This window comes from Zingiber officinale, chromosome 6A, assembly GCF_018446385.1.
Source record: "Zingiber officinale cultivar Zhangliang chromosome 6A, Zo_v1.1, whole genome shotgun sequence".
Taxonomy (NCBI): Eukaryota; Viridiplantae; Streptophyta; class Magnoliopsida; order Zingiberales; family Zingiberaceae; genus Zingiber; species Zingiber officinale.
The window spans coordinates 141056257-141073999 of NC_055997.1; the positions used below are offsets into that span (position 1 = coordinate 141056257).

Below are 17743 nucleotides of genomic sequence, written 5' to 3' on the forward strand. Positions count from 1 at the left end.
TCTTACTAGCGTATTAACCGGTGAAAAGCCAAAGCCGGTAACGTTGTTTGTTGACAACAAATCTGCTATAGCACTCATGAAGAATCCAGTATTCCATGGTCGAAGCAAGCATATAGATACAAGATTTCATTTTATCAGAGAATGTGTTGAGAATGGACAGATTGTGGTTGATTCATTAATACTGGAGAACAGCGAGCTGATGTATTGACTAAAGCACTGCCAGGAGTGAAGTTAGCTGTCATGCGACAACTACTCGGCGTTTGTGATTTAGAGTCATGTCAGAATTAGGGGGAGTAAATGTAGGAAAATAATTCGGACATGGCATGACCACGTTTTATTTCTCCTTCCGCAAGTTTCTCGTTCATGATTTATTTATTTTTTCTGTGATATTAATCTTTCCTATTTTAGTGGTATGAGTCATTCTATTTTTATGGTTAAATCTTATCACTTGAGTTGTATTTAAAGGGGTCGAAGCTATGAAACAAATCAGATCTCAGAACTAAAGTTTCTCCAATTTTTATTTTTCAATTATTTGTGCATTGCTTTCCACCTATGCACAGTTTTTCTCCCCTTGCTATTGTGTTTTTTTTTTTTTAGTGCTACGTGTATTTTTTTTTTTTCCTTTTTTCCGCATCCTTTGTTATTCATCGATTTTGTGCCAACAACAGTCACATACCTAGCGCTCCATCTTCAACTTTAAGATAGGATCAAATGACGATCCGACCCGGGCACCCTGCACTCGTTCTTCCTCAGGCTACTGCTCGCCGGACTTGAATGTGGCCCATCCAACAGTTGCACGTGCCTCCTCGCCGGAGCTCTAATGGAAAGTCACTCTCCCTAACACTCCGATCCCTTGCAGCGTTCACCCTCCTGGTTCGTGGGATTTTTATCCGTGCATGTTTTTTTATCAATATGTGATCTGGTCGATTTGGTTCCAATGTTGATTTTAAACTGCAGATAAGAACTCCGTCGAGTCGGCGTCGTCAGAGCCGAAAGAGGAAGCGTTTATTCCTGTAATTTCCTCCATTTACTACGACGCCGCCACTGCGGAGCAACTCCGCGACAAGACCTCGCGGTTTCCAGGAGCCGGCTTCGAGTTGCGATCCAGGCAGTCCACCCCTAAACTCGCCGATCTCGTTCCTCGCCCTCCTCTCCGTCGACCCCGGCTCGAAGGAAGCGCGGGAGATGATGGCGACCCTGGAACGGTGCGAGAACGCGGCGATGGCGCCGGGGGAGACGAAGCACTGCGCCCACCTCCATCGAGTCGGTGGTCGACATCGCCGTCTCGACTCTCGCCACCAACCAACCACATCAGCGCGGGGTCGACGGCGGTGAGCGCCACGCGGTCGCAATTAATTTGATAGCATTTAATGAAAGATGGAAACTCTTCGACTTCCGCGGCACTCGAATTCCCCTGCTCAATACCCACCGAGCGTGCGCCCATCCGTCCGTCCACCGCCTCCTGACTCCTGAGCGCTATAAATCCGACGTGATCTCTCCATCTTTTCTCCGCACCGGATTGAACTTGCCGAGACAGATGGCGGAGACCAAGATGACGTTGAAGCTCCTCGTCGACAAATCCTCCGACAGAGTTCTGTTCGCAGAAGCCGGAAAGGAAGTCGTCGATTTTTTTCTCGGTCTCCTAAATCTACCGCTATCCGCCGTCATAAAGCTCGTAACCGAGCAGGACACCATGGTCGGCTCCATCGCCAACCTTTACCAGACCGTACACACTTTAGAAGAGTCCTACTACCAATCTTCTCATTCAAAATCCGCCATCCTAAAAGTAGCAAACTCCCATCCTCCCTCCGTCTCTTCCAAAGGCCTTCTTCTCATCGGAACCTCGGCAGTCGGCACCGAGGGCTACGTGAAGGGCGTGGTGACGTACACGATCACGGACGACCTCACTGTGACGCCCATGTCTTCCATCTCTAGCATCACTATCCTCAACAGGTTGCACGTCAAGAATCTTGCTGCTCTGCAAGAGCAAACTGTGACGCTCGGTCTCGAACAAGTTGAGAGTCAAATTCTATTTTCTTAATTAATTAAGTTGCCTAGTTTGGTACCGATTAATCTTCTATTTAATGCGTGGTTATTGTTAGGGCGTTGAGCTGCTGAAGGCGTCTCTCCAGTCAAAGACTGTGCTGACGGACGTGTTCTTGAGCCAGCACGAAGTTGCTAGATGCTAATGACAAACTGTACCTTAGACTTAATTTTGTTTAATCATGAGGTTTAATGAAATAAAAAAATGTGGGGGGTATGCGGAAATGTGATGGCGTAACTAATCGAACAAGGGTGTTTATGGAACCTACACAAAAAAAATCAACTTTAATTTCTTGTTCGATTGAAGCAAGTGATTCCTTTGCACAGGGAGAAAAATACCTAAAGTTTCAGTCCGATCTCATAAAAGTTTTATTCTTTAACTAGATCAAAGTTTTGATTAATGACGGCGATGAGATTTAGTCCGAATACCCTAATTTGGTTTTTAAATATATTCTATTTTTTTTTTCAATTTAAGAACCCTAATCGATACGTTGCTGTACCCGGCGCAGGATTTATGGCCCCTGAAATCCCCAATCCCAATTCCGCCGGCGACTGGACCATCGTCTCCCGTCGCCGTCGCGGCCGACTCAAGCCGCACCCACCGAAGAACCAACTCACTGCCGGTCACCGATCACGGGAGGATCCCCCATCACCTTGGATCCCCCTCGACCCCTTCGTCGACCAGGAGCTGCAGTCCAGGCTGCTCCGGAGGATGGAGTCCACCATCCAGAGGCTGGAAGGATCCCCTTTCTACCGGAGGTTCCTTCACCGTCTTCGCGGCCCCCTGGTCCAGCGCGGCCTCGCTAGGGCTCTGTCATCCGCCTCGGAAATGCGCATGGTCGTATACGGCGTCGGCAGCATCGAGTCTTCTGCCCCCTCGCGCTTCCAGCTCGCCCTCGCGGTCCTCCTCCGCCGGGATCTCGGCCCGTCCGTGCCGTCCCTCGAGGTCTTCGACCCGGTTCTGTCCGCCACTGAGTGCGCCGTGTTGGCTGCGCTCGGCGGCACTGTGATACCGGTGGACGAGAGGGGGCGGAGGGAGGCGAGCGAGCCTACGCTGTTCTATATGCCTCATTGCGAGGCGTCACTGTACGACGGGCTTTTGGAGGTAAATTGGAGGCCTTCCTGCTTGAATAGGATGGTGGTGCTGGGAAACAGCTTCACGGCATACGATCAGTATGTGGAGCTGGGTCGGTCGGCTGCTTCCGCTGCCGTAGAGATGGCCGCGAGGCGCCTTCTCCAGGTTAGAAGGTATGTGACGGAAGTGGAGATGGAGGAGAAGGGGGAGGCTGGAGTAGTCCTGGAGCAGACGAAGCAGGACGAGGAAGATGGGATTTTCAAGGCCTTTCATGATACAAGTTGGCATTTCTTCGAGTTGGACGATGAAGCCAATTTGGATTTCCTAAAGCAAGGTAAGCAATTTTTTGTTGAACATGTTTGGAACCCTTGAACTATAAACCTTGAGATGGAACTTAGTCCTTGATCAAATTAGTAAAGCTTACCCTAGTCTTGAGTTTGTTGCCTATAGGTTATAAGCCTATTCTTCAATTATATCTGGATTAGTCATTAGAATTTGAAATTAGTTTCTCATGCCCAAATTGAGATTACACTCTCTCTTGATTCATCTTAGTCCAAATTTTAGTAAAAGAGAGTTGGCATTATTTAAAATCAACTCCTAAATGATTGAAAAGAAAACCTTGTTGCCATTTCACTCTTCTTTTTCATTTTACTCTCTTAAATAAAGACATAGATGGAGATAAAAGGAGGAGATGTGATGTAAGACTTTGAGACATGCTTAAATATCAAGAGGTCTCACACCTATTAGCATTTTAGGTTGAACAATGCTTAACATGGCATTAGAGTTGGGCCAAGGAGATAGAGGAAGTGATAAGAGGTAGTGACTCTACCCCTTTAGCGGCGCTATTGCTTAATGGGACTTATCAAGCATGATTAAATATTAAGAGATCATCTATTTAAGTACCTTGACATTTTGGATTAAATTGACTTTCCTCTATAGTTTTTTGATTTGATATTTGACTTTATATTTGTGAGAATACCTAGAACAAGTGTTACCAAAAGTAGTATATGCTTGTTTGTCATGGTCAATCATACGTGATAATGGTAAACTTATTACGAGGGGTTTGATTCTTGTTAGACTGTGATGGATTTCTTCTTAACTGAGAGTCTAGGAGTTTGCTTCACTTGCAGTTTGATACTTTGTTTTATATTTGCATTCAGCATCTGTGTACTTGTGCTGAGAGTGCATTCAGACATCATAGTTGGTTGAAGTACGTTTATTTCCTACCATGTTCAAGATGGTCGATCATAAGGCTGGTAATTGATTGCTTGAAGTAGTTTTTTTCTACCTGATTTATTGGCTCTAAATATTGTCTCGTTTATTGATATCTCATTTCATACTTTGTTTTGTTATTTGCGCCATTGTATTTAATTGGATCTTGACGTGTACTTATTTGTAGTAGCTATTGAATTTCTAATTGTTCATGCTTTGCTCGATCTTATTTTGAGTGGAATTCTACTCAACAACTTCGTTGACACTTCTCTATGTTTCACAGATTTTTGCGGATAAATATAAAAGGCGTTTTATACTCGGCTAATTATAGCTGGAGCAATGATAAATAGGTTGGACTACAAATTATATAGATGACTTTCATGATGCATTACATTGTAATTTCTTGTGGTTTTTGAGACAGAGAATGTTCTTGCTTTCTGGCGATTGCCATTTACGCATGGGAGATGAATCGTACTACAGAGAGAAACAAATTTTTTTTTTTTTTGTTGTCACATTGGCATTGTGGGAATTCGGAATCCAGGATCATAACATTGAATATTTACCAGTCAATTATACAGGAGAACAGCACATAGCAACTGCAAGCAGATGCAATTAGCATACAGCACACTTTGCTAATACTTGTACTAGTTTAGCAGGTCAGGCAAAGATCTGTGTCCGGAAAGCTCCCAGATTCGAGATCACAACCGCGCTGCTGGCAATATCTGAACACAGATACGGGAATTTTAGTGTCATGAGTGAAGGTGAAATTTTTTGCTAATTACAAGTGAGGCAGTAAAATATAAGAAGAAAAAAACTACAGTGAAGACACGTGACTACTGCATTAAACTGCTGTTTCACTTCATTGCTAGATTTTTAGGAAAAAAAATCTAGCAAATCATACCTAAAAAACTAGTAAGGTGGATTCATCAGGCAATCTGCAAAAGGGATTAAAATAATAAAGAAATATAACAAAGTTTCTCCTTTTAAACATTCAAATGCAACTTGGGAATCAAAAGACAATAAAAGCCATATCTTACCCCTAAGCGCTTCTTCATTCTAGCCAGTAGCTCTTGAGGATCTTGTCGGGTATGTTTATAGGCATCAATCTTGTTCAACTCCTAAAACATACATTCTTGGTTAGATATCTAGAAGTGGAAAGTGCATATTGATGATTTTGGATCTTAGTTAGAAATGGTTTATGAGATTGACAATGAGTTGATTTTATGTTCTTTAATGTTCTGGTATAATGTGACGGATGTTGGCAGCTAGAACATTCAATTTCACTATATAAATCAAAGCACCTCAATCCATAGTGCCAGTTTAGGCCTGCCACTGGTAATGTCATAGTTCTTCAACTCAGCAAAGAAGATCTGGAATCTCTCAATAAATGGAGCATATGCGATGTCAACCTGAAGAATGAACAGATTATCATGCATGCACAATCAAACACCACCTCCAGTATAGTGAATCTCCTAGTGGCTAGTGCATACTAACCAGCAATTTGGATAATGCAAAGTGTTAAAATCTGTCATTCATATCTCCTGACGAAGATTACAAGGCATTGGCTAGTTGATGACAAATCTTTTTCGGTCTTCTAGACTTCTAGCGTGGCATGATTTTGTCCAGGGCTAAAGATTTCCAGTTAAAATATGTAAAACATACATCTAGCAAGTTATTAAGTAAACAAATTAACAAAATGGTGATTATCTATTGGAAGGGCTTAATTAAGAATTCATAAATTCGCTCGTTCAGATGACAAGAAAATATTACAGGTATACAGAGTTGAGACAGAACAAGTAAATATGTCACTGTAGCATGATTTTATCCAGTGTTAAAAATTCCAGTTAAAATATGTAAAATATAAATACATCTAGCAAGTCATTAAGTAAACATATAAGGAAAATTGTCATAATCTAATGGATAGACTCAATTAAGAATTTATAAATTTCCACGTTCAGGTGACAAGAGACAGGAGACGAGATAAGAGACAAGGACAAAGACAGATATAATGCATAATGAATTGCCATGGAGAGAAAAAATATTAGGTTTTATACTTACCAAACTAAATTGGCCGAGGAAAAATGGTCCATCATCAAACTTTGAAAGGGCATCTTCTATCTTATCATAAGCAGCAACTAGCGCAGAATAGTTGAAGTGTATCAATGCCTATAATATCATTTTTGGTGTATGAGGAAATTGCAGAAATTCAGAGTCAACCACTCACCTACTTCATCACCGATATCAGCCGGCGAAGGCAATGACTTGTAATTGGCCAAGCTGAAGTCATCAGTGTAAGAAAACAACTCCTCTGCAAACTGTCGCTTTGCAGGATCCTATGGCTTCCAGTATTAGATGCAAACAGACATGGCATCCCCATTAAAGAAAGCATCAAGAAATCACTTACATCAGGCAGCAGAGCAGGACCTTCAAATGCTTCATCAATATATTTAATTAGATCCAAACTCTCTCCTTTCACCTCATTGTTATACTCCAGAGAAGGCACCTGATGAACAAGTGTTGCTCTCACCACTAAGATCCTAAAAAATAAGCAGCAAAACGCAAACTAACGAAAAAAGAAAAGGAAAATCAAGGTGCATCAAACCTTATTAGCAGAATAAACCTTCTCCTTGTACCACGCTGGCCTATTTTGCAGATCGATCGGAACTAATTTGATCTTTTCCTGCAATCCCTGTCGATCGGAGCAAAGATTGTCATGTAAGTAATACCCACGACCGTCCAAAGACCTAATCTTCTATATAATTAGTTAAAAAAAAAATCCTTATTTACTTCTTTAGACTTATCGCATCTTGTAACCAACGAAGAGAACATACCTTAACATTCCTAGTTATCCAGGTGCGTTGTGCAAATGGGCATATATAGGCTATATACAACCTACGAACCGATACCAAAGGAAGCAAATCAACAATCTTCAATCCAAAAATGTTCCTACTTTAAACATCCGGCGGCGATATTACCTGGAGGTGCCGTCGAACAGAGCAGGTGGTTCCGAGGACGAATCGAGGGACGGAGGAAGCACCTCCTTCACAAAACTGCAAGAATACAACTACAAGATCAGCAAAACCAAGAATCAAGACACAAACTAATCAGATCAAGGACTGCGAAACAAAAACCAAAAAACTAAATATATTAGAAATCCACCCGGCGCCTGCGACCGCTGCCTGTGCTGCCATCGCGAAGACCAAAAAACGCCGACGGTGAAGCACAAGCCGACCACTCGATATTTATGTCCGCACAAGCCGATTAGGTTCGGTGTCCCAAACCTGCCCGTGTGACGGAGAGCGATGACCACACTGATAGGTGTGATTACCGCAGATATTTTGCATCTTTGTCCATGGCGCAGGTATGTGTAACTGGTAAGTGACAGGCTTGGGATCAACCGGTGATTCGTAATGGGCTAGCGCGATGTATTTGACTGATATCACGTCTTGGTGCGTTCATAAATCATAACTAATGAATTAAAAAAAAACAATTGATAAAATAATAAAGACAAATGAAAAGAGGGGTCCATAAGCCAAGGGACTGGTGAGTAATTGCTTGATCCCTACTATATATATGTATAAAGATTTTTTTTATTGGGGCGCACAGTCATAAAATACAGGTTGCTAATGAGTATTTTTTAATTTATCTCAGTTGATAAAATTTTTTTGTAAAACTGAATTAATAATCCATGTATCGTATTATCTGATTCATTATTATTTTTTAAAAATATCACATCACATCACATCACATCACATGAATAAAAAAATTAAAATGATTTTGATTAAATTAGTCCAAGATTTTAATATAATATTATTTACAGTTTCAAATTTTAGATTTAATATTTTACAAATTAAGATTTAGTACAAGTTTTACAACTTATAACCAAGGAAGAGTCATATATTGTCAACCTGTGCTTTAGCCCCGAGGGACCGACCATATTGAGGAGTGTTAGTATTGGATGCACAATATATAATCTAGGGTTTTAATATATGATTAAGGTTAAAGTTAAATTAGTTATGATTTAATCAGTTGTGTCAAGTTTGCAAGTGTAGGAACAAGTGTTAAAGTCCTAGTTATAAATTAGACAGTGATTAAGTCCTAGTGAATTTAGACATCTAAGTCTTGGCTAAGCACAATCAAATTCCTAGTTGGAGGTTTAATGAAGCAAATCCAAGTGATTAAGATTTGACAAGTAAAATTTCTAACCGGAGGCTAGGCGAATCAAGTTTAAGTAATTAAAATTTAAGAGACAAATTCCTAACTGTGGCTATGTGAATCAAGTCTAAGTGATTAAGACTTGGTATATAAAATTATTAGCTAAAAACTAGATAAATTAAGTCAAGTATATGGAATCAACTCGCATTCGATTACTTGGCACAAGTGTAAGTGTGTGTAATCAGTTGGAGTTAATTGCTTGACATAAGTCCAAATGTGTATAATCAGCTGAAAGCTAATTACTTGGCAAAACCTAACTAGCCGAGTCAAATCTAGTCGAGTGTGAGTAATTTCGCATTCTATATCATATTTATTATGTGTAACAACTGTAAGGAAGCATGTTTAACAGTTCCAAGCAACCGTATGGAATTCAGGGGCGACTGACTGATGATAACTCTCGACGAAGAGATTTCGGAGGGTCCATGCAATCGTAGCTAGGTCGGAGCGACCAGGGCGTACGAGCGATCGAGGCGTGCAAGCAATCAGAATGTACATGCGACCAGATCGAACAAACAACTGTAGTAGCTTCTAAGCGACCGAGAGATGAAATTATCAACAATTCGAATAAGGTTGTCAAGATAAAGTATCTGGACCTTTACTAACTAACTCTTAATTAAAGTCTAAAATTAAATTACATTAATATTCTTTTTTCTTTTCACGTTGAAAATAACTTCAAAGTTTATTACTAATTTTAACAGATGCATCAATCAGTGATCTAAAATTTAAAACTCAGTTACGGTGTATTATTAGAAAATTTTATCATTAATCAATCTGGGATTTAGAGTTCGAGACTCAATTGCAGCGTATTATTGAAATTTTTTTCATTAATCAATCAGGGATTTAGAATTTATACTCAGTTGCGATGTATTATTGAGATTTTTTTTCATTAATAAATGAGGGAATATGTATTGTCATGGTTCTCTTTAGTCTCACATCTTAAGATTGGCAACATCATAGAAGTTTCTATAAATATCTTAGGACAACGACATCAGCAAGTATACTTTTCTCAACTTTTTGATTAAAATCAAGTATGATATTCAATTTATTTCTTTATAAGGGAGAGTTCATTAAGATTCTTGATTCTCATATGTTGTCCTTGCATTACACTACTGTATGTTTGATGCACCCTTACCAAGTCCAATTTATGAATTTTTTTGGCTAAGATCAATTGTAATATTTGTTCTTGTCGCATTTGTGTTGTACTACTACATGAGTAAATCGTATTTTTATCAAGTCTAATTTATAAGTCTACGCGATGATGATTAAAATATTAAATGTAGTCATAATATTATATTAAATTTTATTGTAAAATTTAAATAATTAGTCATCAAATATTAAAAGATTAGAGTGCGTTTGGTTTGCCCCATTTCCATTTTTATTTTTTGAAAAACGCGTGTTTTTCGTTTTTTAGAAAATGACTTTTCCGCGTTTTTCGTTTTCTTAGAAAACGCTCTCTTACTTTCTTAAAAATGAACGTGGAAAACGCAAACCAAACGCGTTTTCCAATTTCTCATAAAATGAAAACAGAAAACAGCATGGAAAACACAAACCAAACACCCCCTTAGCCTTTTAGGCTACGTTTGGTAGCGTGTAATCTACCTTGTAATGTAATCAGGATTACATTACAAGGTTGATTAATTTGTTTGGTTTAATTTTTAAACTTATAATGTAATGTAATATGGATTACAAAAGGTAGTGAAGTTTTGTAATCTGGATTACAAAGTAAATACTATGTAATCCGATTACATTACGAGGTCACCGTTTAACCAAAATTTAAATGTCGAATATACCCCTAGTCCACTCTGGCCGCTACCCATCGTCGTTGGCCGCAGTCGCCCACCGCCTTCAGTCGTCGCACCAGTAGCCACTGTCGGCGCCCCCCGCCCACCGCCGTCGCCTCCGGTCGCCACCACCGGTCGTCGGCCACTGTCGCCCGCCGTTGCCGACCGCCTCCCCCACTGGCCGCCTTCGCAACCGTCGGCGACTGACGGTTGTTGGTGGTGGCGGCTGGTAGAGGAGGCCAACGACAGCGCCCGTTGGTTGCCGCAAGCTCCGATAGAGGTGCGGTGGCCGTTGGTAGAGATCGCAGGATATTTTTATCATTTTATAATAATATGAATTACATTGTTTATAAAAAATAATAGATCAAAAATTATATCTATTACATTTCAAATATAATAATATAATATTATATTACATTATATTATAAATTTAATTACATTACACCCAATGTAATATGAGAGTTTAGAAAACCATTTACGGTTGAGAAATGTTTGTTTGAGAAAAAAAATGGAAGATATAAAAAATATATATATATATTTTTTACATAAAAAAAATACTTAACCTTGATATATTTCCATTGCCAATCTCCCGACTTCCCGATTCTTCGCAGGTGTCGTCCGAAACCCCAAGGGCTCGATAGAATCCGGGAAGGCCATGGATGCGCTGCGCTTGGAACCGGCGGTGGAGGATCCTTCCGTTGGAGTGGCGACTTTGGTGAACAAGCTTCCGCCTCCAGCTGTACCCCTGGAAAACCCTACTTTTCCCCTAAGGCAGACCGAGGTTCTTGGAATCTCGGAGGAGGTCGGGGAACCGACGGCGGCTAAGCTTGTTGGGCCCCGCCCAACTGGAGGATCCGACTCAGCCATGACGAATGCTTCGGAGTCGAACCCTGTCACTGATCTCGAGAAGAAGCTGCGGCGAGCCGAGAGATTTGGGATGCAGGTCGTGCTTTCTGAAGTAGAGAAGAGAAATTCTCGAGCAGAGAGGTGAATGTTTTAATCTATTTAAGTTTTTGATTCCCTTTGCACAGACGAATGCATAATTTTTGTTTATCTTGCTTTTTTTCTTCCTAATGAAAATGGACGCTTGCGGTTCTTGCAGAATGGATTCATTTATGCATCCAAATTGCATTTTGAACAGATTAGAACGTTTCTTGTTCTAGATCGATACTGTTGGATGTTCAAGTCCTTAAACCCTACTATCTCCTTGTCTCAAATTTAGTCTCTTAGTGAACTTCCCATTTATGGTATTGTTCATTGTGCTGTAACCTTTGGAAGGTCATATCTGGTTTATTTGAATTGAGTTTTTAATAATTTGTGTTTAGTTTTTTAAGGGAGTAATTGTAGCATGTATATGGTAACTAAATTAAAGCTTCACTGTTTGTGTTTGTTAAGTTCAATTCAAAGAAGACCTATGATGCATCTTAGGCAAGCATTGCAGAATAATGAACAAAGAGAGGTAGAGGATGACTCCAAGGAGAGTTGAAGACTTGATTATGATTATTAATGATAAACAGAGACTTATTTCTCTTTCTTAAGGCAACATATTTGTACTAAGTCAAACTTCATAGTAGGAAAAGAAGATCTTGATGTTGAATATTTCAAAATTGGGACCTTCCTGTGTTTGTTTTGAAAAGTAAACTCAAATGATTGCAAATTGTACTACTTGGTTCTTTGCGTGCTCAAGATTTTTTATTCCTCCCATTAAAATAAATTTTTTCCTAACATGAATTTCCTTTTTCTTTTCTCACTTCAATGATGATAAGCACTAGGGAGCAGTTGTGGTTTAAAATATTTTTGGATATGATTTTTTTTTTGGATGTTACAGCCATGTCTATCTGTTTTGATGTCTTGGTAATATTGCATAACTGCTGATTCATAACTACTTTATGCTTTAGGCATTGGTGTTTTGAATCATTTAATGGAATTGATTGAGTTTGGGAATGCTCTCCCAATGGTGCTTCAGAAGGCTGAAGCACTTTGGGATCGAAATATGTGTTTGGTAACCTTATGCATGTAGTCCAATCTTCTCCAAAGTACTGAATTCCCAAAGCCACTTTTTCCAATGCATGTGGGATAGTTCCCGAAAATGCTTTGCTGAAGCAGTTTTCAAATACATTTAGAATTTGGTATAAAAATTAGATGAGCAGTAAAAATATTTAAATTTAATACTATAAATATTAAGTGTAAATAATATAAATATAAATAGAACTTTACATTATATATTAGATAATATTTTAGTACTTTCAAATTTAATATGTGAATCTGCAATTGTATTAGTATAAAAATTAGAATTTTTTTTTGAGGTTATAAACCAATGAAAAATAAGTTATCAAATTATTTTGATGATTATTTTAGTTCTGAAGTGCACATATAACTAGCTACAATGTCCAATCTCGCTATTTATTGCGGATCTTTAATATGTAGTTTCATGTTTGGTGTTTGCACATGTAACTTTTGTCCTGATCATTATTCCTCTTTGGCTTCATTAGATTTGAACAATTTTTAGCGCAAGAGCTATAAATGCACTTCTCAAAACAATGTGTATATTATTACAAGGTTTGGAACTGGTTCAAACTTTAGTGGAAGTAAGATTGTTGGACAACCAGAGGAGGAAAAAAGAAAGGCACGTGCAGAGAGGTTCATACTTTTGCTTGCTGTACCATGTATTAGCCTTTTTTTCCCTCCTGATGGCAAATCCTTTAAGTCTCTTCCTTTGCCATATCTTAGGTTTGGGCTTAAGGTAGATGATGTAGCTGATGAGGAAGCAAAGAAGAAGGCTCGATTGGAACGGTTTGCACCAAACTCAAAGCTGGATACATCAGAGGAGGAGAAAAGGAAGGCTAGAGCAATCAGGTATTTGGCTGTTTCTTTCATGTTTTTATTTTTTGGTGTTTCAAACACTAAAACACCATTTTATTGATTTACTAGAAAAAATGTTCTGTTTAAATAGATGTCATTACCCTTTTATACATTCGTATCTTGTTTTCTAAAATATTGTTACATTTACTTTTCATGAGGCATAACTCTTGATTCCAACTTATCTGCACTTAGAGGGAGGCCACACTGACACCCACAACATGTTGATTTACTGACCATATTGCTTCCATAGCAAAATAGTTGGGACCCCATGCCTATCTCACAACTCAGCTAATTTGTTGCTTTATATATTCTCTTTTAAGGTTTTCACAAGGTTCAACGAAATTTAGTGGCCAAAGCAACTCTTATCTGGTATGTCTATTCAGCTAAAAAGTATTCAGGAAAATGGAATTTTTTTTCTCTCTCCTCTAAATGTATTGTTTTCCCTCTTTGCTTATTCTATTACTGATATCAGAAGGCTACGGTTGTACCTCCCACTTGATTAGGGTTTGTAGCAGATCAGTGTTTCCATGAGAAGGTAGCAAGTTTCTCCGCGGTTTCACTATCACAGCCACAAGAGTGCAGCATATGAAGTAAGCATCACTTGCTATGTAAAACATGGTATTCGTGACACTTGTGGGGCTTTCTCATGGCCGTAGGTGGTGTGAGATATGTTTTGTCAAAATGTGCTTTTGAATCCAACTGGAATACTTGCTTCTGAAATCTTCATACCCCAAATTTTGTGCTTGACCTGCGAATTATTTCCAGCAGCATTCTTGTTGACAGCCTTTATGTGGTTTTCCTTTGAGCTGACACTACTCTTGTTCATGTTCAGCAACAGCTGCACCTTGATATAGATACTGGTAGATCATGTGCTAACTGATCTAAGACGCCTCAGAAAATTTGAGAAATATAACTATTTAATTTGATTCGTTCTCAATAGCCATGAGATGATCTTATTACACTATCTTTTTACACTCATAGTTTCTAAAGGAGTATCAACTATATTTTTTGAATTGCCTGTAAAACAAATTATTGAAGTTATTAAAATTGAATTAATCTCATGCTCTACTCAGGAAAAGATTTGTGAATTTTATTTGCACACATGGGCAAGTTATCTTTTGCCAACTAAGAGTATACAAAAATAAATAAAAAAACTCGAACTAATAAATGTGAGCCACCATCTAAGATCTTAGTTAATTCATTCATGATCTTAGGGATTAATACCACAAACGCTTTATTAGCTAATGTTCAAAGTTTGCTGAAAGTTTCAAATAGATAACCTCGACCAATGTTCTTCGGCAACACAGACTTACTAGTGTTCATCTAGAGCTAATACTGCATGCTACTTTATTACCAATTGGCTGATTATTTCAATGGCAATTCCACTAGAAATGGCACTGGATGTCGTCTTGCTTTCACCTCCTTGTTCTTTTCGTGCACGGTCTGTCTTACAAATTGTCCACGGACACGCGGCCTCTGCTCTGCAAGTATTTTCCTGCTCTGGTAACGCACCTGAGAACAAAACCAACCGAACGAACAGTCCACTTCCATCCAAAGCTCCAAATTACTCAAGTGTAAAGGAATCAGAGGGCAATATGATAGAAAGAGAATTCCATGAACCATCCGAGATGTTCATGATTCTAATAGGTCCTACTCTTCCAAAAAAAATTAACAGAATCAAGGTTGACAGCATGCTACTGGCTCCGTCATTAGAAAAATAAAGAAAAAAGGCCATCTGGGAAACAAACTAGAAAATTTCCCATAAAATATTTCTTCATGTTACTTCTGAGATGGAAAGAAAAAAAAAATGTTGTCTACCTTTTTAACAAAGTTTCTTTCTTTCCTCTTTTCCCGGAACTTCTTCAAGGCTGCCTCTCTTTGAGAAAAACACATCTGAACTATTCCTTGACTGCTCCGATTGCCGTTTGCATCGCCAACTCCGAGTCTACTCGTCTCTGTAATATGATTAGCAACTAGTATTTTTAACACGACAGGGTTGGCAATTATTCTAAATCCATTATACCAATTGCAACGATGATAAATGGCGCAATTGCTTCCAGTTATGATATTTTTGCAGCACTACCTTCAAATGGCTCAATCAAGGCATTGGACGACCAACATTGCGAAGCTGGTGCTGCCATGTTAGGTGGCAAGTCATCTGGATCTGGTGACTGCTGCTGCTGTGACATATCATGGACGTGCAGGTGATGGTGATGATGGTGGATGGAGCCCTTGTTAAGGGAATCCCTTTAATGTTGTATTTGTTTATCCTTCTTTTCGAATGTCTTCATTGCAACGGCGAGATATTTAGATTGTCACTCAGGTATTCATAATTTGAGCCCCAACTATAACGAATTTGTAGAAATTTTTCCTCTAAATAAAGCACGCAACTAACGGAAGCTGGGCTCTTGGACTGCCCGTTGCGAGCGCTTCCCGATTTATCCCGGTGACTGATGAAAAACTTCCATGGGATCAAATCGATCATCCCAAACTTAATATTACCCAATTTGATTATTTTTTTTTTTTCATCTTCTCAGGCAAGGACCCTAACTCTTTTGGCAGTTAGTGGCTTTCAACCATGCAAAGTCTCCACTTTCTTATATAGACAAATATCGGGTCTCATGTCAACTTGATCATTAGTACCCAGCTTTTCCATTCATGGGCAACCTGAGAACTCTTGTCAATTGCTACCTTATAGCATTTTTTTTTCTCCTGACACACATGTACTTGTTGCCTCATAGTTATCGACCAAGGTTTGACATTTTAGCCGTGCTGACTTTGACATGAACAATATTATTTGGGTACCATGCCTACGTGACTATGGTACCAACGGAGAATTGCAAGGGTAGAAGGAAGAGATGAAAAAGAAGAAGAGGACACAAATATCTTTCTATACTTGATGAATACAAAATCCTATTTAAAATAAAAAAATCTTTATATACTTGACGAATCCAAAAGATAGTTTGCTTGTGAGGGCATTCATCATAAAGCATCTAATAGCTCCTTATAGGTGGTGAAGAAGGTAGCATCTATAGTTCGTCTATATGGTGACAAAGCATGTAAATAAAGTGTATTTCACCATATTGAATAAAACACATCCATTTCATATGTAGGAAGAGATAGTGAGATAACTAGCATATTCATGAGGATCAAAATGAAGCTCCAATTGCCCGGGCAGAGAAGAGATAATTGGAACCATTCCTTTAATTTTAGTTATGACTTCTAGTAGAATTCTAAAGTCATTAGATACGGATGCCATGAGTGATAAGACGGTGACCAAAAATGATCCTAGATTTAAATCTACATAAAGAAAAAAGATGAAAGGAATACAAGTCTCGATGTAGAGAGAATAATAGATATTAGAAAAGATCTGGAAGAGCAAGGAGCCTAGCCGAGAGAAAAAACAAGGGGGGTGGGTGTGTGCGCGTGTGCTTGGTGGGGTGTTAGATAACACTCTGAGTTGGGATCATCACAGGCATCCCAAAATGGAAGATGTCATCCATAACACAAGGGAATTACCGATAAGATAAGGGGAAAGTGGTTGAATCACACATTATGGTGGGGCAAAGTGGTAAGGGGAAATCAACAGATAGTGAAAGCAGGGATGTGACCTATCATATAGTAAGGGAATGCAGCCAAAGGATGAAAAGAGACAGCGACATAAGGGACTTATGGGACTTATGGTATGAGTAGAGGAGAATGATGGGTTGTAAGTTGAGACAGGGAGAAAGAGATGGTAGTAGAAGGTGTAAGTATCCCTAATATGATCAATCGGGTTAAGTTAGGTTCTGTTATATTTCATCCTTGTGTCTAAGTATGTAGGAACTTAGGAACATAAGAAGTCAAGCGGAAAACGCAGCTAGCGAGAATGATGACACGGGAAGCAAGTCGACGGACTAGTGCATTCAAGGGACGATGTGCTATGAAAGAGTACAACAGCGGACGAAAAGGACGCGCACACCGGTCCAAGGGATGAGAAGACAAAGCAGAAGATTGCCCGAGGAGAAGGCCCGAGTTAGGTTCGGGTGAGCTCAACTCTGGATGGCCGGAGAATCACCCATTCAACTAGAGTTGCAGCCGGACAAGTCAACTCTGTGTTGATTTGTCCATGCGCCTAAACTAAGTCCAAGCATTCGGGCCAGCCTGATACAGAACAGGTGCCTCTTCGAGCTGTTGTAGTGTGGATAGGCCTTGAGTCCATGTCAGCAACAGTCCAAGCACCTGGACCAGTCCAGGCACCTTGATGGGGATAAAATTTTATCCTAAGCCGTTGCAAAACTAATAAACTTGCACCACTGGGGGCACCCGAATCGAGTCCACACACCCAGAAGTGCCACATAATCAAAATTACTATTTCGATTAGAGGGTTATAAATAGAACCATGGTCATAAGAGTTCAATACAACACAGGTTTTCAATTGTTTTACTGCTTTCTAGTTAATTGTTTTCTGTACTTAATTGTTGTAAAAGGCTACTCCACCAGAAGGAGATTTTCAGTGGAGCGTTCAAAATCTTGGACTAACAAACTTCTTGGTTGTAGCCAAGTAAATTTCCCA

General features: G+C 39.4%; 4 protein-coding genes across 9 annotated transcripts; 3 read left to right on the forward strand and 1 right to left on the reverse strand.

Annotated features, from left to right (window-relative positions):
- Positions 1–1403: 1403 nt before the first annotated feature.
- LOC121998370 lies at positions 1404–2307 on the forward strand. Its single transcript, XM_042553278.1, has 2 exons — positions 1404–2014; positions 2103–2307. The coding sequence occupies exons 1-2, from the start codon at positions 1538–1540 to the stop codon at positions 2187–2189; spliced, it is 564 nt and encodes a 187-aa protein (XP_042409212.1). The 5' UTR covers positions 1404–1537; the 3' UTR covers positions 2190–2307.
- LOC121998367 (protein SENSITIVITY TO RED LIGHT REDUCED 1-like) lies at positions 2308–5054 on the forward strand. Of its 3 annotated transcripts, none has more exons than XM_042553272.1 (3): positions 2308–2462; positions 2553–3452; positions 4614–5054. In XM_042553272.1, the coding sequence occupies exons 1-3, from the start codon at positions 2444–2446 to the stop codon at positions 4625–4627; spliced, it is 933 nt and encodes a 310-aa protein (XP_042409206.1). In that variant the 5' UTR covers positions 2308–2443; the 3' UTR covers positions 4628–5054. The 3 variants fall into 3 exon arrangements, with proteins under 3 accessions (XP_042409206.1, XP_042409205.1, XP_042409207.1); XM_042553273.1 differs by having other exon boundaries at positions 2349–2481; XM_042553271.1 differs by having other exon boundaries at positions 2308–3452.
- Positions 4851–7664, reverse strand: LOC121998368 (protein IN2-1 homolog B-like). 2 transcript variants are annotated; one of them, XR_006116484.1, is made up of 12 exons: positions 7490–7664; positions 7306–7380; positions 7162–7222; positions 6933–7019; positions 6735–6833; positions 6555–6663; positions 6389–6465; positions 5825–5958; positions 5632–5739; positions 5368–5448; positions 5232–5265; positions 4851–5052 (listed from the first exon to the last, which is right to left on the reverse strand). XR_006116484.1 is itself a non-coding variant. In XM_042553274.1 (10 exons), exons 1-10 carry the CDS (start codon positions 7519–7521, stop codon positions 5029–5031), a joined length of 753 nt encoding a protein of 250 aa, XP_042409208.1. In that variant the 5' UTR covers positions 7522–7661; the 3' UTR covers positions 4851–5028. The 2 variants fall into 2 exon arrangements, 1 of the variants encoding a protein (XP_042409208.1); XM_042553274.1 differs by lacking the exons at positions 5232–5265; positions 5825–5958 and having other exon boundaries at positions 7490–7661.
- Positions 7665–10888: 3224 nt separating this feature from the next.
- LOC121998369 (protein MODIFIER OF SNC1 11-like) lies at positions 10889–13943 on the forward strand. Of its 3 annotated transcripts, none has more exons than XM_042553275.1 (5): positions 10889–11313; positions 12886–12966; positions 13057–13182; positions 13509–13557; positions 13661–13943. In XM_042553275.1, the coding sequence occupies exons 1-5, from the start codon at positions 10982–10984 to the stop codon at positions 13685–13687; spliced, it is 615 nt and encodes a 204-aa protein (XP_042409209.1). In that variant the 5' UTR covers positions 10889–10981; the 3' UTR covers positions 13688–13943. The 3 variants fall into 3 exon arrangements, with proteins under 3 accessions (XP_042409209.1, XP_042409210.1, XP_042409211.1); XM_042553276.1 differs by having other exon boundaries at positions 13664–13943; XM_042553277.1 differs by having other exon boundaries at positions 13692–13943.
- Positions 13944–17743: the final 3800 nt, after the last annotated feature.

Bases quoted from the DNA above. Each gene is read 5' to 3' on its own strand.
- LOC121998370 (XM_042553278.1), top strand. From the start codon at position 1,538: ATGGCGGAGACCAAGATGACGTTGAAGCTCCTCGTCGACAAATCCTCC. The intron at 2,015-2,102 runs GTTGAGAGTCAA...GGTTATTGTTAG, and splicing joins TGACGCTCGGTCTCGAACAA to GGCGTTGAGCTGCTGAAGGC.
- LOC121998367 (XM_042553271.1), top strand. From the start codon at position 2,444: ATGACGGCGATGAGATTTAGTCCGAATACCCTAATTTGGTTTTTAAAT.
- LOC121998368 (XM_042553274.1), bottom strand. From the start codon at position 7,521: ATGGCAGCACAGGCAGCGGTCGCAGGCGCCGG. The intron at 7,381-7,489 runs GTGGATTTCTAA...GTATTCTTGCAG, and splicing joins GCAGCGGTCGCAGGCGCCGG to TTTTGTGAAGGAGGTGCTTC. The intron at 7,223-7,305 runs GTAATATCGCCG...ATCGGTTCGTAG, and splicing joins CTGTTCGACGGCACCTCCAG to GTTGTATATAGCCTATATAT.
- LOC121998369 (XM_042553275.1), top strand. From the start codon at position 10,982: ATGGATGCGCTGCGCTTGGAACCGGCGGTGGAGGATCCTTCCGTTGGA. The intron at 12,967-13,056 runs GTTCATACTTTT...GCCATATCTTAG, and splicing joins AGAAAGGCACGTGCAGAGAG to GTTTGGGCTTAAGGTAGATG. The intron at 13,558-13,660 runs GTATGTCTATTC...TACTGATATCAG, and splicing joins GCCAAAGCAACTCTTATCTG to AAGGCTACGGTTGTACCTCC.